This window comes from Cornus florida, unplaced genomic scaffold (assembly GCF_030987335.1).
Source record: "Cornus florida cultivar Cherokee Brave unplaced genomic scaffold, ASM3098733v1 CherokeeBrave_3.0.0_Hap2_Chr11, whole genome shotgun sequence".
In the NCBI taxonomy this organism is placed as follows: Eukaryota; Viridiplantae; Streptophyta; class Magnoliopsida; order Cornales; family Cornaceae; genus Cornus; species Cornus florida.
The window spans coordinates 139,766,236-139,789,854 of record NW_026775581.1 but is presented as its reverse complement, the minus strand read 5'-3'; the positions used below and the strand labels follow the sequence as shown (position 1 = coordinate 139,789,854).

At 36.0% G+C, this 23,619-nt stretch overlaps 2 protein-coding genes across 2 annotated transcripts; one reads left to right on the top strand and one right to left on the bottom strand.

Moving 5' to 3' along the window:
- The first annotated feature begins 1,021 nt into the window (after window positions 1-1,021).
- Window positions 1,022-14,164, top strand: LOC132282276 (protein FAR1-RELATED SEQUENCE 5-like). The gene is made up of 5 exons (XM_059783886.1): window positions 1,022-1,053; window positions 1,196-2,518; window positions 13,297-13,462; window positions 13,841-13,972; window positions 14,060-14,164. The coding sequence occupies exons 1-5, from the start codon at window positions 1,022-1,024 to the stop codon at window positions 14,162-14,164; spliced, it is 1,758 nt and encodes a 585-aa protein (XP_059639869.1).
- Window positions 14,165-22,985: 8,821 nt separating this feature from the next.
- LOC132282275 (uncharacterized) lies at window positions 22,986-23,324 on the bottom strand. The gene has a single exon (XM_059783885.1). It carries the CDS (start codon window positions 23,322-23,324, stop codon window positions 22,986-22,988), a length of 339 nt encoding a protein of 112 aa, XP_059639868.1.
- Between the last annotated feature and the right edge of the window lie 295 nt (window positions 23,325-23,619).

The window sequence follows — 23,619 nt, the reverse complement described above, 5'->3', positions numbered from 1 at the left end:
ATATATGCCACATGTTACAAAGTTCTTGGCTGAATGTTAATGCATTATAGTAGTGTACAACTAAATTTTCTATGGATATGTTAGGTAAAATATGTGATGTTGTATTTATAAAACTGGTGATATATGTTATAGAAAGGTTGTGCTGTGAATGTAAAATTATATTTGCCACCAATTGTTTGCATATCTTGTGTACACTTGAAGTATGTTACATTTATTTGTTATGGCAACATATGCCACATGTTATAAAGTTTTTGTTTGAATATTAATGCATTATAATAGTGTACAACTAAATTTTTTGTGGATATGTTATTTTAAATATGTGATGCTGTATTTATGAAACTGGTGACATATGTTATAGAAAGGTTGTGCTATGAATGTAAAATTATATTTGCCACCAATTCTTTGCATATCTAGTGTACACTTGAAATATGTTAGATATATTTGATCTGCCAACATATGGTACATGTTAGAAAGTGCTTGCATGAATGGTAATGCATTATAATAGTGTAAAACTAAATTTTATGTGAATATATTAGGTGAAAGATGTGATGATATATTTATAAAAGTGTTAACATCTGTTGTATAAATCTTATGCTGTGATTGTAAAATTATGTTTTCCACCAATTGTTTGCATATGTAGTGTGCAATTGTAGTATGATAGATGCATTTGTTATGGCACATGTTAGAAAATGGATGCATGAATAGTAATGCATTATAGTAGTGTAGAAGTAAATTTGATATGTAATATGTTAGGTGAAATATATGATGCAGTATTTATGAAACAACTGACATATATTATACAAAAGTTGTGCTGTCAAAGTAATTTTATATTTGTCACCAATAGTTTGCATATCTAGTGTACAGTTGAAGTATGTTACATGTATTACATGTACCAACATATTGCACATGTTAGGAAATGGATGCATGAAGGTATTGATATGCAAACAATTGGTTTACCACCAATTGTTTGCATATCTAATGTACAGTTGAAATATATTAGATATATTTGTGATGGAAACATATGGTACATGTTAAAAAGTTCTTGCATGAATGGTAATGCATGATAGTAGTGTAAAAGTAAATTTTATGTGGATATATTAGGTGAAAGATGTGATGTTGTATTTATGAAAGTGTTGACATATGTCATATAAATGTTGTACTATTAAGGTATACTTACTTTTTGATGTTTTTGTAGGTCTGCTATTATAATTATGGCTATTGAAGAGGCAATTATTAATATTGAAGAGACAGATAGTGATTCAGTCTGTGAAATTCCTGAAGTAGAATGGATACCCTGTGTTGACATTCAGTTTGATTCCGAAGAAGTTGCTTATGATTTTTACAATGAATATGGTGGAAGAGTGGGTTTTAGTATTCGGAGAGAGTACAAAAACAACAGTCGGAAGGATGAAAAAGTGACATCTAGAAACTTTGTGTGTAGCAAGGAGGGAAAAAGAGGTGAGGACAAGAGGGACAGGAAAACAAAGAATCGAAGGGCTGAAACACGCACTGATTGTCGTGCACGCATGCTTATTGCCTTTAATATGGAATTTGATAAGTACATTGTCAAAGATTTTAAAGATACTCACAACCATCCCCTCATCAGTGAGGAGTGTGCCCACATGATGCCGTTGCAACGAAAAATCAAGTTAGTGCAAGCTATTGATATGGAGTTGGCTGCCGATTGTGGAATACCCATTCGTAAAGCCTTTGAGTTAAGTTCAAGGCAAGCTGGTGGTAGAGAAAGTATTGGCTTCACTAAGGTTTATGTACAAAATTATATTCGAATGAGAAGACAGAACGACCTTGAACTTGGTGATGCGAATTGGCTAATAAATTATTTTCAGACACAGTGTTCGGAAGATCTATCATTCTTCTATGCCATGCAATTGGACAGTGATGTAATGATAACAAATATATTTTGGGCCGATTCAAAAATGATATCAGATTATGGGCATTTTGGAGATGTGGTGACATTTGATACCACGTACAAACTTGTTCATGGGAATCGGCCTTTTGCAGTTTTTCTCGGTTTGAACCATCACCGGGAGATAGTTGTGTTTGGACTAGCTTTCATGTATGATGAGACAACCGATTCTTTTGGTTGGTTATTCAATACATTCTTGAAAGCCATGTCCCATAAAGCACCAAGCACGATCTTGAACGACCAAGACACTGCAATGGTAAAGGCATTAGTCCAGGTCATGCCTGATATAAAACACCTTCTATGTACATGGCACCTAATGCGAAATGCCCAAAAGAATCTTGGGAATTTGTCTGTTGGTGAGAAAGGCATAAAAAGTGAGATATCAAAATTAATGTACGAGATTGAGGGTGAGGAAGAATTCTTGGTGGAATGGGCGTTAATGGAAAAGGAATTTGCTGTAGAGAATAACAACTGGTTGGCCAACTTATTTGGTTTGAAACATGTATGGGCCAAGGCATACGTCAAACATGTGTGGTCGGCTGGTATGCGTACTACACAGCTTACTGAGAACTTCAATACTCGCTTAAAACAGTACTTAGCGAGATAATATGCACTGTTAGAGTTTTTCAAGCATTTTGAAACGCTTTTGTTCGACAAGCGATACAACGAGTATGCAGCTGAGTTTGACTTGCTCCACAAGATGTAACACCCCCACATTTTCCACGCATAAGTTGATCAGGCTTATACACGAAAAACGAGGGATATCAAAAACAATTGGCAATATACAAGCATGGAATACAAAATGATGGAATTAAAAGAATTTAGACAGGAAAGAAACATTAAATAATACAACATCCATCCAACCTTTATTTAATGCAGTACTTCATTACAACTTGGAAATCCTACGTCAGGGATCCTTAAATATAACCCTGAGAGTTCAACGTCAAAAGTAAATAAAAACTGAAACTGAAGTATTACATAAAACTTCTACCCTGCACTGGATCGTAAGAGTAGATGAGTTCGGATGATGGTCCCACACTGCTAACCTCAGCCTTGAAACGGATACTGACCGTATCCTGAAATAACAACAATGGTGGGTCAACCCCACGAGCAAGTCCTCTCTACTATGACCCAAATCAGAGAATCAAATAAATTAATCATTATGAATCGGATGAGTACTATATCTGTATACATCCTACGGGAACTATCCGATGTATAACATGACCTCAACCAGAATAGACGGTGATCACTTAGACTCACACTAGGTGGTTAAGTGTCGCCTTTCCCTACCCGGGAAATCAGCTATTATACATGGTGCACGGTACTGACAACACAGACTATAACGAACTACACAGTGATAACACCTCGCAAAGTACTGATGAATATACTGAGCATATAAATTAGGCAACACATGCCAACAATATTAATAAAGATACCGAGAATGTCAATTTAGGCAACACATGCCAATAATATTAATAAATATACCAAGTATGTCAGTTAGGCAACACATGCCAATAATATTAAACCACATACCCCGACAGCCACACATCTGTCTATCGCAACGAATGCATAAGGTATAAATGAGTCTAAACTTATTAGCCAGCTCATATGGTTCTATATGGCAACACATCCATATAATATAAATGCGACATAATTAAACAGTCCATTTATTTCCTGAAATGCACACAGCATAATAATCATGGTTTATATATCAATTAACAGTATAAACATCCTATAAGATATCATGGATAATTTATCTGACTAAAACCATGGCCTTATTTAATTTAACAGTAATGTTTGATACCATTAAATACGATAATAACACTTTTTATATTTAACAATGTCGTTAAATAAATCACATTAGTATCCGTACTGCGAACGAGCCAATAAATGCTTAGAAAAGATTAATCGGCCATAAGAATAAGTAACGGGTGTTAAAATAATAATTTCGTGGCCCGTTAAACCCGTAATTACCAACACAGTACCTAAAAATCCAAGTTTAAGGTTCTGGAATTTACAAAACAGGCCCTAAGGGTATTCTGGTAATTTCCAGCAGCTGTAGGGACCCCACACGCGCCCTCACGCGCCTCCCAGAGCCTCACCACGCGCAGCCTAACCTTCCCCACTCTCCCACGCGCCTCCACGCGCGTCTGGCATCAGCCACGCGCTCCCACGCGCGTCTGGAGAGTCCCACGCGCGCGCACGCGCTGCCACGCGCGCACTAGGGGTGCCTTGCTGACGCGGCGTGTGCTGGTTGGTCGGTTGCATCAGATTTCCTACGTGCGCGCCACACCGGATCAATCCACCTACATCTCCTCCATCCAACGTCCACGGATCCGGGTGTACCGCGGTATCATGGACCGCGATGCACCGGATCAATCAGACTCCACTAATGGCCAGGATGCGCGCGTACACCCTCCTATGGTGCGCCGCGTTGCACCGGATCACTCCGGTCGTCTCCCCCACTGCCGGCGACCGGAAAACTCGCCGGAAGGTCGCCGGAAATTGCAGAAAATGCCCGGAAAAATCTAGAAAATTCTAGAAAAATCCCTAAAGTCTTATTTAATTATTTTTAGCCATTATTAATTTCATAGGACATTAAATAAATATATACCATCCTATATAATTAAAATTCCATTAATTGAATAAAATAAAACTAATAATTTATTAACCTCTAAACCTTGGCTCTATGCATAAAACTAAGCTAAACAATTAATTTATTAATTCAAAGGGGAAAAGTAGATAATAACTTGCCTTTTTGGATTTAAAATAAATCCGCCGGTCTGCGCGTAGTCGGGTAAAATTGCCTACACCGGTCCAAGCTTCTTTCTCTTTCTCTTTTCCTTTCACTCTTATAAAATAGCTCTCTAGAATTTATACTTTGCTTCTAACTCCCTTTTATTTTTTTCTAAGGCAAGCTAGTTAATTTATACACAAAATATATAATATAAATATTACAAATATCTAATTTATAATAACTTCTCACCCATTTCTCATATTCCTACCTATATGGCTTTAATTCCAACCATAACCATTGATGCAATCCTATCCTAATCTCTAATTTCATCATGACTTTGGTTTAATACTATTATTATAAATATTATTATTATTATTACTAATATTATTATTAATAAACTTTTATAATAATTATTATTATTATTATATTATTATTATTATTATTATTATTAAACTAATATAATTATTATTATTACAAAATAATACATTATATCATCATAATACTATATAACACAAATATAATACTCTAATTAACTAATATAGCTTTATTAAACATAATCAACAAATAAAAGTAATTAAAATAATACATGCACAATTAAATGAATAAATTTACTATTTTAACATACACAATTAATTTACATGCACAATTAAATGAATTTAATAAAATAATGTAGTATGCACAAATAAATAAAATTAATTAACCTAACACAAAATTAATTTAAATACATTCTTTAAAATTACGGGGTATTACATTCTCCCCCCCTAATAAAGGAATTTCGTCCCCGAAATTCACTACATACCTGTCTTAAAAAGTTCTGGATACTTGGCACGGATAATATCTTCCCGTTCCCAAGTAGACTCTGTAGCACTATGATGACTCCACTGTACACGTACTAATGGAATAGTCTTCGTGCGCAGTATCTGATTCCTACGATCGAGAATACAGTAAGGTTGTTCCAAATAGGTTGCATCGGGTTGCAACTCAATCTCACCCACATCAATGTGTTGGTATCGATCTTCATCCCGTAGAAATTTTCGCAGCATAGATACATGAAAAACATTATGTACCCTATGAAGATTATCTGGTAGAGCCAGACGATAAGCTACTGCCCCAATCCGATCTGTAATCATAAAAGGACCCACAAAACGAGGCGATAACTTACCCTTTGACCCAAACCGCATTACTCCCTTCATAGGAGAAACCTTAAGCAAAACCTGATCACCAACCTTAAACTCCAAAGCACGAGTTCGACGGTCAGCATAACTTTTCTGTCTGCTTTGAGCTGTACGCATCCGATCCCTAATGATAGCGATCTTTTCTGACGTGTCCTTAATAAATTCAGGACCCAAAAAGCTGTTCTCACCAACTCCAAGCCAACAGACAGGAGACCTACACGGTCTACCGTACAAAGCCTCAAATGGTGCCATACCAATAGTTTTCTGATAACTATTGTTATAAGCAAACTCTGAAAGCGGCAAATATTCCTCCCAATTGCCCTTAAAATCAAGAACACATGCCCGCAACATGTCTTCTAAAATCTGATTAACTCGCTCAGTCTGTCCATCTGTTTGAGGATGATAAGCAGTGCTAAGATATAGTTCTGTACCCAAAGCCTGCTGAAAGCTCCTCCAAAATCCTGATACAAACTTCGGATCTCTATCTGATACGATGGACAATGGTACACCATGAAGTTTCACCATTTCTGCAATATACAGCTTAGCATACTGTTCTGACGTAAAGTTTGAACGAACAGGCAGAAAGTGAGCGGACTTGGTCAATCTATCAACAATGACCCAAATAGAGTTGTGATTATGCTGTGAAGTAGGTAATCCCTCTATAAAGTCCATGGAAATACTTTCCCATTTCCACTCTGGTATGGGAAGTGGCTGTAACGATCCTGGCGGTCTCTGATGATCAATCTTAATCATCTGACAGGTGCTACATTTAGAGACAAAGATAGCTATATCTCTTTTCATGCCGGCCCACCAAAACTGGCGTTTCATGTCCTGATACATCTTGTCTCCCCCTGGATGTACAGAGAACTGAGAAGTGTGTGTCTCTCTCATCACAACATTTCTCAAATTATCAGCTGAAGGCACAATTAAACGTCCCTTGTACCTCAATCCTCCATCAGTCCCTATAGAATAAAAAGGAACATCTCCGGAGGCTAACTCCGAAACCCGATCAATACACTGTTGATCTGAGAGTTGCGCTTGAATGACCTGATGAATGATAGAAGGAGTTACTACCACACATGCCATAAAAGCGTCTGCTAACTCATCAACCGTCTTCAAAGCATCCCACTCTGTTGTAAACAAAGCTGAAAGGCTGACATAGGGTCGGCGGCTGAGTGCGTCTGCTACAACATTCGCTTTCCCTGGATGATACTGAATAGAGAAGTGATAGTCTTTCACGAATTCCAACCATCTGCGTTGTCTCATATTCAGTTCCCTCTGTGTGAACAAATACTGTAGACTCTTATGATCGCTAAACAATCGAAAAGTCTCCCCCAAAAGATAATGTCTCCAAATACGCAAGGCAAAAACCACTGCGGCGAGCTCTAGGTCGTGAGTCGGGTAATTAAGCTCATGAGGCTTAAGCTTCCTAGACCCATAAGAAACTGGTCGCTCTTCTTGCATCAACACACAACCCAAACCCTTCAGAGAAGCGTCGGTAAATACTAAATACTCGATTCCACTCTGTGGTGTGGCTAAGACAGGTGCAGAAGTTAACTTACTCTTCAATTCAGCAAAAGCAGTCTGACAAGAATCATCCCATACAAATGGTACATTCTTCTTAGTTAGATGAGTAAGTGGACCCGCAATTTTGGAAAATCCCTGGATGAACCGGCGATAATACCCCGCTAATCCCAGAAAACTGCGAATCTCTGTCGGTGAGGTAGGCTGTCCCCACTCCATAACGGCCGCAACCTTAGCTGGATCTACTGCTAACCCTTCTTCTGACACTACATGTCCCAGAAATTTGACCTCTTTCTGCCAAAATTCACACTTCTCAAACTTCGCAAACAACTGATGTTCTCGAAGTGTCTGCAATACTGTGCGTAAATGTCTGGCATGGTCCTTCTCCGACTTAGAGTAAACCAGAATATCATCAATGAAAACAATGACAAACTGATCTAAGTATTCTCTGAATACTCTATTCATCAAGTCCATAAAGACAGCTGGAGCGTTCGTCAAACCGAAAGGCATAACACGAAACTCATAAGATCCGTACCTCGTGAGAAATGCTGTCTTTGGAACATCTTGTTCTCTGACTCGTAGCTGATGATAACCAGACCTCAAATCGATCTTTGAGAAGTAAGTAGCTCCCTTCAACTGATCAAACAGGTCATCAATTCTGGGCAACGGGTACTTGTTGCGAATAGTGACCTTGTTCAGTTCTCTGTAATCAATACAAAGACGAAGAGATCCATCCTTCTTCTTGACAAACAGTACTGGTGCTCCCCATGGTGAAGTACTCCTGCGAATAAATCCCTGGCTGAGCAACTGTTGAATTTGATCTTTCAACTCTCGCATCTCCACTGGTGCCATTCGGTACGGTACCTTAGCAATAGGCGTAGTGCCTGGAGCTAAATCAATAACGAAATCTATCTCTCGACTCGGTGGCAAGCCTGGAATTTCCTGGAATACATCCTGGAATTCCTGTACTACCGGGATGCTGTCAAGAGATACCGCAGTCGCTTCCTGTGAGTCCTCCTCAAGAATGAATAAATAAGTGCTAGGCCCTCTATCAGGTTGTGGTACAACAAGAAGATACATCTCCTGTCCTGGTATAGAAAATACAATAGACTTTTCGTAACAGTTAACCTGAGCATGGTACTGAGATAACCAGTCCATCCCAAGTATAACATCATACGAATGCATATCTAACACTAACAAATTTGCAAGAAATCGAAGCCGGCCCATATCTATAAGGATATCACCGCTATACTCTCGTAAAATTGCGCCAACTCCCAATGGTGTATAAATATTAAGAGGTTGGTCACATAACTGAGTCGTCATACCAGATAAGATAACAAAAGATCTAGACACAAAAGAATGTGATGCACCAGTGTCAAACAGTATACGAGCAGTTCGACCATGTATAGAAAACATACCCTCAATAGCCTGAGGAGCTTGCGCATTATGTGGCATGAAGTTATAAACTCTGCCATGATGCAACTGCTGTGGAGGTTGTCCCGGAGGAAATGGTGGTGCTGGAAGTGCCGGAAAATTCTGAACTTGCCCACGTGGCATCGGTGGGGCCGGTAGAGGTAATGGCTGATTAGGTCTCGGCTGCCCATACTGTCCCTGCTTAGCTTTGGGACACATCTTGGCCGGATGCCCAATCTCTCTACAGTGATAACAACGTCCCGTAAAAGGACCTGCCTGCCTTCTCTGTTGATTTCCCGACCACTGTTCCTGTCCGGTCTGAGGTATCCCACCTTGTCTACCCTGATTAGGGACTCCATCCCTCTGCACATCTAGGTTTCCTTTGTTTTTCTTCCAAGGTGGATGTCCTTGAAATCTGCCCCGATCATTGGACTTGGCACCACTGCTGCTTCCTTTCTCCACTGTCTGGTAGTCTCGGTTAGTCCGCTTATCTCCCTTGGACTTCCGGTAATCACTCCTCATCTGGCAGTGCTGTAAGGCGGCATTAACCACCTGGATATAAGTAGTATATGCAGGACTACCTAAGATCACCACTTTAATCGGCCATATTAACCCCTTCACAAAGCGGTCTCTCTTCTTTTCTTCCGTATTGACCTCCTCTGGTGCAAATAATGACAAATTTATGAACTTCTGTTCATACTCAGCCACAGTCATATCTTCCTGTTGCAGATCCAGAAATTCGGTCTTCATCGCTGATCTTACTGACATAGGAAAATACTTGCCGTCAAAGCGAGTCTGAAATTCAGCATACGTCAATCTGGTCCTCTCATCGACAGTAGTAATAGACTCCCACCACTGCAATGCATTGCCTATCAGCATAAACGTAGCCAGCATCTGTTTCTGCACTTCGGTACAGATTACCATCCGAAGATGACGCTCGCTCTCCTGTTTCCACTGATATGCTAACAAGACATCTGTGGACCCCGCAAATGTCGGTGGATTTCCCCGAATGAACGAGTGACGAACTTTGTCCCATGACATTGGCTGTGCCACTGGTTCAGGAACAGGTACTATCGGAGGAGGTTGCTGGTTTCGTAGAGCAGATGCTACTCCTGCTGCCACAGCTCGTGCAATGATGTCAGCAACTTGAGGAGAAAATTCCTGATTCTCATTTTGAGTTGGGGAAATACTGCGATGACGGTTCGCATTCCTTGTCCCACGCCGAGACATCCTTCTTTTAAATTCAGAAAAATCTAACGTCAGTACATTATAATGGACCGACTAAAAGAATACGAAGAACCCTAATACTTAGGCTCTAATTATCAGAATACACAACGCGGAAGTATAGTAATCACAGATCCCTAAGACACTCGAACCTGGAATGCTCTGATACCAACTGTAACACCCCCACATTTTCCACGCATAAGTTGATCAGGCTTATACACGAAAAACGAGGGATATCAAAAACAATTGGCAATATACAAGCATGGAATACAAAATGATGGAATTAAAAGAATTTAGACAGGAAAGAAACATTAAATAATACAACATCCATCCAACCTTTATTTAATGCAGTACTTCATTACAACTTGGAAATCCTACGTCAGGGATCCTTAAATATAACCCTGAGAGTTCAACGTCAAAAGTAAATAAAAACTGAAACTGAAGTATTACATAAAACTTCTACCCTGCACTGGATCGTAAGAGTAGATGAGTTCGGATGATGGTCCCACACTGCTAACCTCAGCCTTGAAACGGATACTGACCGTATCCTGAAATAACAACAATGGTGGGTCAACCCCACGAGCAAGTCCTCTCTACTATGACCCAAATCAGAGAATCAAATAAATTAATCATTATGAATCGGATGAGTACTATATCTGTATACATCCTACGGGAACTATCCGATGTATAACATGACCTCAACCAGAATAGACGGTGATCACTTAGACTCACACTAGGTGGTTAAGTGTCGCCTTTCCCTACCCGGGAAATCAGCTATTATACATGGTGCACGGTACTGACAACACAGACTATAACGAACTACACAGTGATAACACCTCGCAAAGTACTGATGAATATACTGAGCATATAAATTAGGCAACACATGCCAACAATATTAATAAAGATACCGAGAATGTCAATTTAGGCAACACATGCCAATAATATTAATAAATATACCAAGTATGTCAGTTAGGCAACACATGCCAATAATATTAAACCACATACCCCGACAGCCACACATCTGTCTATCGCAACGAATGCATAAGGTATAAATGAGTCTAAACTTATTAGCCAGCTCATATGGTTCTATATGGCAACACATCCATATAATATAAATGCGACATAATTAAACAGTCCATTTATTTCCTGAAATGCACACAGCATAATAATCATGGTTTATATATCAATTAACAGTATAAACATCCTATAAGATATCATGGATAATTTATCTGACTAAAACCATGGCCTTATTTAATTTAACAGTAATGTTTGATACCATTAAATACGATAATAACACTTTTTATATTTAACAATGTCGTTAAATAAATCACATTAGTATCCGTACTGCGAACGAGCCAATAAATGCTTAGAAAAGATTAATCGGCCATAAGAATAAGTAACGGGTGTTAAAATAATAATTTCGTGGCCCGTTAAACCCGTAATTACCAACACAGTACCTAAAAATCCAAGTTTAAGGTTCTGGAATTTACAAAACAGGCCCTAAGGGTATTCTGGTAATTTCCAGCAGCTGTAGGGACCCCACACGCGCCCTCACGCGCCTCCCAGAGCCTCACCACGCGCAGCCTAACCTTCCCCACTCTCCCACGCGCCTCCACGCGCGTCTGGCATCAGCCACGCGCTCCCACGCGCGTCTGGAGAGTCCCACGCGCGCGCACGCGCTGCCACGCGCGCACTAGGGGTGCCTTGCTGACGCGGCGTGTGCTGGTTGGTCGGTTGCATCAGATTTCCTACGTGCGCGCCACACCGGATCAATCCACCTACATCTCCTCCATCCAACGTCCACGGATCCGGGTGTACCGCGGTATCATGGACCGCGATGCACCGGATCAATCAGACTCCACTAATGGCCAGGATGCGCGCGTACACCCTCCTATGGTGCGCCGCGTTGCACCGGATCACTCCGGTCGTCTCCCCCACTGCCGGCGACCGGAAAACTCGCCGGAAGGTCGCCGGAAATTGCAGAAAATGCCCGGAAAAATCTAGAAAATTCTAGAAAAATCCCTAAAGTCTTATTTAATTATTTTTAGCCATTATTAATTTCATAGGACATTAAATAAATATATACCATCCTATATAATTAAAATTCCATTAATTGAATAAAATAAAACTAATAATTTATTAACCTCTAAACCTTGGCTCTATGCATAAAACTAAGCTAAACAATTAATTTATTAATTCAAAGGGGAAAAGTAGATAATAACTTGCCTTTTTGGATTTAAAATAAATCCGCCGGTCTGCGCGTAGTCGGGTAAAATTGCCTACACCGGTCCAAGCTTCTTTCTCTTTCTCTTTTCCTTTCACTCTTATAAAATAGCTCTCTAGAATTTATACTTTGCTTCTAACTCCCTTTTATTTTTTTCTAAGGCAAGCTAGTTAATTTATACACAAAATATATAATATAAATATTACAAATATCTAATTTATAATAACTTCTCACCCATTTCTCATATTCCTACCTATATGGCTTTAATTCCAACCATAACCATTGATGCAATCCTATCCTAATCTCTAATTTCATCATGACTTTGGTTTAATACTATTATTATAAATATTATTATTATTATTACTAATATTATTATTAATAAACTTTTATAATAATTATTATTATTATTATATTATTATTATTATTATTATTATTAAACTAATATAATTATTATTATTACAAAATAATACATTATATCATCATAATACTATATAACACAAATATAATACTCTAATTAACTAATATAGCTTTATTAAACATAATCAACAAATAAAAGTAATTAAAATAATACATGCACAATTAAATGAATAAATTTACTATTTTAACATACACAATTAATTTACATGCACAATTAAATGAATTTAATAAAATAATGTAGTATGCACAAATAAATAAAATTAATTAACCTAACACAAAATTAATTTAAATACATTCTTTAAAATTACGGGGTATTACACAAGATGCCCAACCTGAAAGCAAGGTCTCCTATTTTAGATCAAGTCAGACGTCTGTACACTACTAACATCTTTAACCTTTGTCAGGCACTGTTAATAGTAGCTAACATGAGAGAAAATGTCCGTAAATGCAACGACCATGTTAACGGGGTTTTTTTCATATAAAGTTGCGGTTTATAATGATAACTTCCATCGGCTCGTCACAAGGACACATGACGACTTATTATCATGTTCATGTGGAAAATTTGAAATGGAGGGTATCATGTGCAACCACACTCTGAAAGTCCTTAAAGATATGATGTATGCCAATGAAATACCCAGCCGCTATATTTTAAAAGGTGGACCAGAAATGGCAAGGACGGCAGGGTGGAAGACATACTTGGTAGCGATGTTATTACAGATCCTAGATTAGAAATTAAGCGACGACACAAGATCCTTTATCGTTATCTAACTGAAATTTCTGTCATTGCATCAGTGAGCGAGGAGGGATTCAACAATGTTTTGGTGCAGGCGAAAAGTTTGAAGAAGATTAATTAAAGAGCAGAACCTAATCCCAGGCTTGCATGTAAACAAACCGCACGAGCTAATGGCATAGGAAACAGCATTACAAATACAGAGCAGAATAGTCATGTGCAAACCATAGAAAGATTGACTCCAAAAGGGATTGCCACGAAAGTTACATTGAAAGGAAGAAGGCGTAGCCTGATACCTGCTTTAGAAAGAGCCACTGTGAAGAAGAGAAAGGCCGTTACGCTAGGTCGCAGTTGTACTACGACAACCCCTATGTAAATTTTAAACAATGTGAGTCTTGTTTTGTGTTTTATATATCTCTTACCCGATCTATAGTTTAACGTACTGATGAATTGATGATTTTTGGTGAAGGGTGCTGAAATACCAGTAGAGTTTTTATGCTCCGATGAATGTTATATGCCAACATGTTCAACACAGGGCCACGATTGGGATAACAGTCCGGCTACTTATTTTGGTCAGCCCATGACTCCATTAAATAACCAGGTATGTGATGTCATCTAAATTAATTAAAGTCATGAAATTAATTAAGAAATTTAACGAGCTGTTTTTCCATGCATGTGATATAAAAAGGGAGTTGATGTAGATGTTGTACGTGAAACAAATTTCTCGCCAATGATCCAAATGCCAAACATGAATTCTACATTTGAGCAACAAGGGTTCCAAGAATTACCATGATATGGTAGAAGGATATAAAAAGTGTACTTCATCGTCATTTCGTCGTTATTGCCATGATTGCACTTCCTTTATTTTGCTGAGTGCTCAATATATTATAGGGGTATCACTGTACATAATATCTTCTACTCCAGTAAATTTGTTATGTTAAAAATATTGTATTTAAGTCAGAAATGCACTTTCCTTTTTATATTGAACACTTTATATTTGACCATTTATTCCTTGTCTTCATTGCAATTGAATGGTTTGTTTAGAACATTAAAGACCCTACTTATTATTTTCAACCTACATAACATATTTAGGGCATCTGTATCTCCATACCAGTCGTCTCATCCCATTTTAAATTGACATCCCTTCAAAGTATAAGCAATGGTTAGCCGACGGTTTTACCTTGTAGTGAAGGGCCGGAATGTTGAAGCCCTGGGTAGATGGACTGCCCACTTCCATGGTGAACTGTTAAACATGGATGGTGCGGTAGAAGACGATATTGAAGTTGTGGAAGGCGATCTACCTCCACATCCGCCTGATCCAGAAAGTGAGCGACAACATCGAATTAAGTATAATAAGTTAACAAATGCTAGGGGTGTAATTGTGGCAGAGTGTAGAAGACAAGGTCTCTCAATTCCAAGACCCCGTTCACTTGAAATGAAGCTCTCAGGTACATCAAATATGGATTACGTGATCGGTTTAATCAAACGCGGATCCGGCAACTATATGTGAGATGGCGTAAGTTCCAGAAAGTGAAACATGCTAAAGAAACATACGAAGATCCGGCAGAACAGTTGGCCACTATCTTCAATGACTCAGACCTAAAATCAGATTCAGACATGTCCGATTTTTCAAACCCAGCAGATGATGACTTTGCAATTCCACCTCCAAGATATGGTAGAAAGAAATACTGTAAGTGGATGTAACAAATATTATTTCTGGAGTTCTACCTTTATTGTAATAGTTATTTTCCATTAAATTACTGGGAATAACATCAAAACGATTTCATATGTTTTGTCGTAATTAATTTATATGTACAGTTGGAATGATTTCGTAACAGAAGTTAAAACAAAATTTACCGTTCAGACAAAATTTTATTTTATAATGTATACGTGTATACTTCGACAACATAAATGAACTTTAAAAAAACGTATTAATGGCCAAGACGTGACAATAAATATTATTTCTAGAGTTATACCTTTATTGTAATAGTTATTTTCCAATTAAATTACTGGGAATAACATCAAAACGATTTCATATGTTTTGTCGTAATTAATTTTATATGTACAGTAGGAATGATTTCGTAACAGAAGTCAAAAGAAAATTTACCATTGAGAGAAATTTTTATTTTATAATGTACATATGTACACTTCGACAACATAAATGAACTTTAAAAAAATGTATTAATGATCGAGACGTGGGAACTTCCATCTTACCCTTCTAACCGTTGTTATATTGAAACGTTTTGACTTTTAACTGCCCTAGGCTAAACGGTAAATTTATGCCTCTATTTATATTGCCATATTCAGTCACTGCATGTATTCGAAAACCATGGATTCTGTTCTACAGACTGAGATTGATGATGTGGTTAGACGAGTTGAGGCTATAGCTTTTACAAACAGTGTGAAGAAGCATGCATGGTGAGTTATGTTTCAGTTTATACTTTACAATTTACATGCATTATCGGGTTATGGGTCTACATTACTAAAGTGAGGAATATGGGTGTTCTTCATATTTAAAATGCAGGGAAACGACATAACTGGGCACTGGACCATGGATGACGGGTTTACAGTGATACGATGCAACAATTGAATTACTTGCACGTAATGGGCCAGATGAAAGTATCCCAGCAATACGTATGTACCTGAAACAATGTTTTCAATCTAGGGATCATGTTGCAAAGTTCATTAGGGGAATGGTATGTTTACTAAGATCATGTGTACTCTTTTACGCATTACACTTTGTAAGGTCTAACATTCAAAAAAATTTGCATATGTTGATTAGATTGTTTACAATGAAAAAATAGGGTTGGCTTTCCTCCGTAGAAATGGTTACGCGTCCCTCTATCCTATGTGGATTGCATTATTGTTTTCCAATGAAGCAGACAAAGATGCGGGGATTAATTTGTTAACCTTGTTAAGGACAAATTCAATACTGAACCCTTCTATCAAATTTGCCCGTAGAAAAATGTTAACAATTATTCAGAGGATTTCTTCCTGCAATCGGTCATTCTTTACGCATGTTCCAAAATGTTGTCCCAAAGGCAACCATATTGATTGACATTGTTGGATCCTTAACGAGGATGTCATCAATTGTAATCGTTGTTAGTGTGATTTAAATATCATGGTTTTGCAAGGTCGTCTTTCGCCACATCACATAGAATGATTATTTGGATAGTTCTGTATTGGGTAACACGCAGTGGACTTTCACCACATCACAATGGATTTTATTCATTAATATTTGTAATTGTTATTTAATTTCTGTATGGACATTTGGGTACTTCTGTTTTAATTTCTGTTTCCATTGTATTTTTGTATGAACTCTAAGTTGCAAATGCACAATGATGCACAATTATTTCAATTCATTTTCTCTTGTATTTGGTTATTTTTATTTTGTATTAATTACTTATTTTAATTATTTAATAATATTTTAAAAATAATCTTTTCAAGGAAAACAATCATTTTAAGTCTTTTTATTAGCCTTTCTTACCATCCTACCTCAACCTATATACGTACATGTGTATTTGTGTTTGTATAAACAATTATCCATATGTGAATTGTTCCCATCCTTTCTTCCTTTTTTTCAGCGGTCCCATTACCCCTTTTTAACTTCACACACACACACACACACACACACACACACACACATATATATATAGTTAAGGTATGAATTCATTCACACTAACCTTATATAAATATATATTATATATATACACACACATATATATACATATATGCTTTAAATGTAAATTTTTATACTTATAAACCATTGAAACCATTGATAGTAGAGGGAAATCAAAAGAAGGAAGTTTAATAGTAATTGTTATCCTGAAAATGTTAGTCCAAAAGATACCATATTTATTAGTTAATTAAATAAGTTTGGTAAATTAATGATGGCATGATAAGTTGGTGATGTGGCGCTATAAAAACAGTAGGATTAAATCCTTGGAGATGCTAAGAGAGAAATTTCCTTGGAGAGGATCCATTCCCACATCACATAACATATGTCACAACTTTATATATGTTTTAAACATGTGTCACAACTACGTAACATAAATAAAATATTACAACAAAACCATGAAAAATCACAAAACACTTATAAAAGTTATTTCATCCATCCACCTCTAACCTTTCAAGTCACAGTAGTAGATGGATAAAAAACAGCTAGCTAATGGATAACCCATTCACTGTGTTTCAAAGAAAACAATGATCATTCTACAGCCGCCATAATGCAATTCAAACATCCTCGCCATATCCGAATCGCTGCTGACCACCATTGTGTCAAGTGTCGCAAGTATAGAAGCAGATACGTTTATAGCAAAAGAATGTGGAATAGCACGAATGAATGACAGTTCACACAAATCTTCTAAAAATTTCAGGTAACCATAATTTTCTAGGTTCACATTTCTAATTTCATCAATATGCCGACCATAATGAACAATAATGGAAACCATGCCGCCAATGCAGTCTGAAAAGTAAGTACACAAAACTGAATAGTTCAGTGGTCAGACTGCAAAGTATAAATTATATATACACAGTTAAGATTAAAAAAAATATAGTTAAGAAACGAAAACTCACCAACTTCTCGGGTTGCAAGAAGCTGCCTTGGATTTCTTGGGTTGCAAAAAGTTGCCTTGGATATATTCAGTAAACTGAATAAAAATTAATAGTTAGGCACCATTAAATTTTCATTTATACCCAACAATTTCATTAAGTAAACTTGTTTTACATAAATATCTTAGTTATTAATGCAATGCTGCTGCATTTCTATTTTGCCGAACAACTAATTGAATGCAGCATTTTCTCTCTGTTTTGCTGAACAACTAATTGAATGCCACTACATCTCTCCTTTTGCCACACAAACCTCTCTGATGCATCTCTAAATACATTTATGTATGGTCAGATATGGTAGTTAAATTTTCACCATATAAAACCAAACTATCCACACTTTGTCTAACCACAAGCACAACGAATATGGAAAGGAAACCTAACCCATCTCCTCCACCACCAGTCCTCCAACCTCAAACAAGCATAGATGAAACTGATGAGTTTGATATGAACCATCCTAGCTTTCCAAATATTATCATGGGTAAGCTAACCCGTGTCATCAAGAAGATGTAGATAATGGAGAAAGAACTACGCTGGGTGGAACGTCGCTTAGCAGACCTGGAAAACGAGCACGATTATGCCCTCATGAACGAGCTCATTCCTCTATCTCCCATATCCTCTCCAAATGAAGGTCAAAACCCAGATGATGCGTAGAAGGGAGCCAACAGTTCAAGTCTTTTGTTATGTCATATATAGATCCATGTATTTTGCAAGCCTTTTGTAGTTCCTATAAGGAACTTACTTTCATACGTATTGCATGAAATATGAAATGTGAAATATGTACTTTTTGTACTATATATTGTTTTATGTATTACATATATGTATTTGTTACAAGTAACTAAGATAAAAAAATATCATATTATTATACTAACTAACATCACAAATAGAATTCATATAATGTAGGAACAAATTTATAACATCCGATTTATATTACCTTTTTACACTATTTTTTATTTCAATAAATATAATGATTTATAATATTATTTAGTATGAACTTGGGATTATGAAATATAGTGATATTATTTTATTTTGAAAAATAATTTAACGTACATAATAAGATGTAAACACTTTTTGTATATTTTGAACATTAGGTACATATAATGTATTTGAAAATAATAATATATTTTCTGAATAATTTTAGAATACGGGGTTCGAGTTGCTAGCAATTAAATCCAAACCTAACCCTAATTATATAAGGGTTCATATTTTACAACACAAACCCAACCGTAATTGTGAAATATCAGGCTATTAATTAAGGAAATTTTTACTTTATCTATTCAGGAAATTTTGACTTTACCTATTAAGGAAATTTAAAGAATTGGAAGAGTAAAAGATAAAATAAAGATAAAATTTTAGGAACTACAAAATTGAGGGAGGCACTGTAGAATTGTTTTCATATATATAGAAAAAACTTAACAATTTACCACTTATATTATAGCCAAACATAGCTTAACCACCTAACTAGATATTCGTATTTATAAAACAATATAATTATAATATTGTATTTATGAATAATAGTATAATTTTCAATTTTAAAATTCTTGACCGTTGAAATACAATCGTTACGTTTGTGAAGGCCTGGAGCCGTTACAACACTGACAGAGGCACGTTTATATATATATATATATACACACACACATATGCACACCAATACAGACACTTATTTTCCAACTCCTACCTTAATCTTTTTTTTGTTGGGTGGTATATATCTTTCTGACATAGGTCTTCAATGGCTCAATCCAACAACAATAGAATACGTCGTAAGGTTGAATGGCACACCCAAAATGTTTCTGTGGAGAATTGAGTCTGTTGCATGTTTCGCAGACAAGAGAAAATCTAGGGAGGCGATTCTTCAATTGTGCAGCAAGACGTTGTTCTTTTTTTGTGTGGGTGGATTCACCAGCACCTATTTAAAACCCAGTTGATCATGCAACTACTTCTGCTCCTGCTCTAGATACTGATCTTCTTAATCTATATTTATCAATTGCAAAAGCTTTCTTTATCTTCTTTTTTACAGCAATGGTCTTCCTTGGATTGACGGTTTTTTTACTTCTCCTCACCTTGCTGCATAAATGATATCTTATTTAGAATACTACTTTTATACTGGGGTGATATGTTATGTAATTGCATAAATAAAGTCTCAGATCGCATTACAGTGGCGGTTATCTTTTTGCATGTTTTTTTCTTATTTACATCATAATATATTAGTAAGTAACATCACAAATATTTTTCATCTATTGTATGAACACATTTAAAACATAAGATTTATATAAATAATATTATACATTTTCTGATTTCGCCTACATCATGGTGTTTTATAAATTAACATCACAAAGATATTTCATGTAGTGTAGAAACATATTTATAACATAACAGTCATATAAATAATTCAATGCATTTATCAGATTTATTTAATTGTCATACAAATAAATGTTTTGTAATCTCACTATATGTCTACTGTTACATGCATATACCATCACAAACACGTTTTTATCTGATTTGTCATACATCATAGTGTATTAATAACTAAAATCAAAAATATATTTTATCTACTGTATGAACACATTTATAACATAACATTTATGTAAATAATATTATACATTTTCATGATTTTGCCTACATCATAGTGTTTTATAAATTAGCATCACAAATACATTTCATATAGTGTAGAAACATATTTATAACATAACAGTCATATAAATAATTCAATGCATTTATTTGATTTATTTAATTGTCATACAAACAAATGTTTTATAATCTCACTATATGTCAACTGTTACATACATATGTCACCACAAACACGTTTTTATCTGATTTGGCATACATCATAGTGTATTAGTAACTAACATCACAAATATTTTTCATCTGTTGCATGAACACATTTATAACATTTATATAAATAATATTATACATTTTTCTGAATTCGCCTACATCATAGTGTTTTATAAATTAACATCACAAATACATTTCATATAGTGTTGAAACATATTTAAAACATAACAGTCATATAAATAATTCAATTCATTTATCTAATTTATTTAATTGTGATACAAACAAATGTTTTATAATGACATTTCTCACTATACGTCAACTGTTACATGCATATACCATCACAAACACATTTTTATCTGATTTGGCCATACATCACAGTGTATTACTAACTAACATCACAAATATTTTTCATGTACTGTACGAACACATTTATAACATAAAATTTATATTAATAAATGAACAGACATTATTTTATTTATAACATATTTTTACCAACTAACATCACAAATACAAATCAATGGTAACTACCTAATTCTGATTAATGTTATACTGCCATCAATGGTAACATATGAACAAATATTGGTTTTTTGTTTTATATTCATTGATGGAAGAGATGCCGCCAGCGAGTACAAATCATGTCTTCTTTCATTCTTATCGTCATCAATCAATTACAGTAGCGTCTCAAAACGCATTACTTTCGTGTCTTCCTATAATATTATCAATATTATATGAATAAATGTAAGTATCAATTAAATTACTTTAAATATATTGTACCATTAACTTATCAACATATTTACTTACATGTTCAAATTCATGATAAAAACATTCCCCATTCCACGTCTCCATAAACCTCATCACATAAAGTCCACATGATTCGCTGAAACGAAAATATGAAAACAAGTCAAATCGATCAACTGTTTTACAATTGGTTTACAACTAACCTGTCAAAACCGTAAAACCTCATCTTTACATGAAAGACACATTCAATTATACATACCTAACAGGTTGCTCGGGTATTTTAATTGGTATGTACGTATGATATTTTGTCAAATTTTCACTCAACACAATCCCAGCAAACTCTTTCTGTTGTTCAAAGCAACTTTTTTTTAAATATATTGCCAGTAAAAATTCTTTATATCAACTGAAACTCTATATACGTACCAACAAATTAAGATAGGAAATACATGTATAGGGTCTCCCTTTGAACAAATGCAATCCATTATTCGCTTGCGACGATTTACCACAAACAATAACCAATGCCCGTCTATGCATGACGGGAATAATAACTGCACCAAGGTCAGCATAAAGTTAATCATACAAAAATTAAGGTTTAAAAATTTATATCCAATAAATAAAAGACATACTCATCATCTGCGCTTGCATGGAATGTGGAAGAAAACTCATCTCAGAATCCTTGTGGTATTTTGACCAGACTTGTTGTAGGACAGGCCAGCGTCCAGCTTTGGTCTTTATCTTCATCAGATTAAAATCAATAATGAATTGTACCGCTCTACTACTAAAGTAGTACTTTTCCCCCCCAGGTCCTTCCTCCATGTTTAGTATATTCCCAAAGAAATTAATCACCTTTAAATAAATACATTTCATTTAGATACATTCAATTTTTATACCATTAACAACCACAACTATGCAATAGTAATGTACGAAATTCATTAAACTCACATCATCGGAAAACCACTTATCATGGAATACACTTTGAATCTGATAACGACTTATAATGCGACCAAACATAGAAACGATTATTTCACTGAAGAGACAATTAACAACGACGCTTGTAAATTAAGTATCATACTCACACATTACATATAAACACATGCAATAATTATTTATACGCAAACATACGTAATACAGAAGATAACAAGTGTGCATTAAAAAACTTACGAACTATCTCCATCAAACTTTCCCATATATGTCAACAGCATTTTCCGCTCCTTGGTGAGACAAACCATTTTATTGTTTTTCTTTATATAGGGAGCGTAAGTATATCCACAGCGCTTTAATTTCCTCTTCCCCCTTACAACCTTTACAAGTCCTTCATTCTTTGTTAACTCAATGTGGTCCGAACTTAACTCACTGTCTCAACAAGTGGCCGTAACAGCAGCATTCAACTCATTATTTTCCTCGGCACTTAGCAAAAGACTGTGAGTTGGACTAGAACAGCTCTCATTCTTTTCACCATGCTCCTGCTCATCATCATCTTTACACTCTTCCTCACTTCTTTAATCACTTTCTTCACCTTCGCTTCTTTCATTGCCATTGCCAGACTCTCCATCATTTTCTTCATCCTCACCTTCCTTATTGGCCTCATTGCCATCGGCAGAGTCTCTATCACTTTCTTCATCATCAGTTTTCTCATTCTCACCATCACTTTCTTCATCCTCAAATTCTTCATCCTCACTTTTTTCATTTTCAACTTCGTCATCCTCAACTTCTTCATCCCCACCTGATTCCTCAACACGGTCACCATCATCATCATTACCATCTGCATCACTTGGTTGCCCTCCCAACCCATCATTCTTCTCTTTGTTGTCCCTTGACAGTCTTGCTTTTTTTCGCATGTCCCGCTTCTTGAAGGTAGACAACATTTTTTATAGACTTTTTTTGGATTTTATTAGATTCAATTCAACCATTTGTATGTCCATTCGCACTTTACTTATGCAAGTCTGCGTAAAATAAGGACAATTAGTTCACATAACTTTTTCAAACAAATCATGTAAATAGAAAAAATGTATTTTACAGCACAATTACCTCCACATCCGAGTCAGAAAAATGATAATCATCAAAATCCGTATTTAAAGAAGGGCCGAAACCATCTTCGGTCGGCACATCATTACCACTGCTGCTACTGCTACA

What these genes read in the sequence shown, in the direction of transcription:
- LOC132282276 (XM_059783886.1), top strand. Translation starts at nt 1,022, where the DNA reads ATGGTACATGTTAAAAAGTTCTTGCATGAATG. An exon ending in TTCAATACTCGCTTAAAACA is followed by an intron (nt 2,519 to 13,296) that starts GTACTTAGCGAG and finishes ATATTTTAAAAG; the next exon opens with GTGGACCAGAAATGGCAAGG. An exon ending in TGACTCCATTAAATAACCAG is followed by an intron (nt 13,973 to 14,059) that starts GTATGTGATGTC and finishes TGATATAAAAAG; the next exon opens with GGAGTTGATGTAGATGTTGT.
- LOC132282275 (XM_059783885.1), bottom strand. Translation starts at nt 23,324, where the DNA reads ATGCGAAAAAAAGCAAGACTGTCAAGGGACAACAAAGAGAAGAATGAT.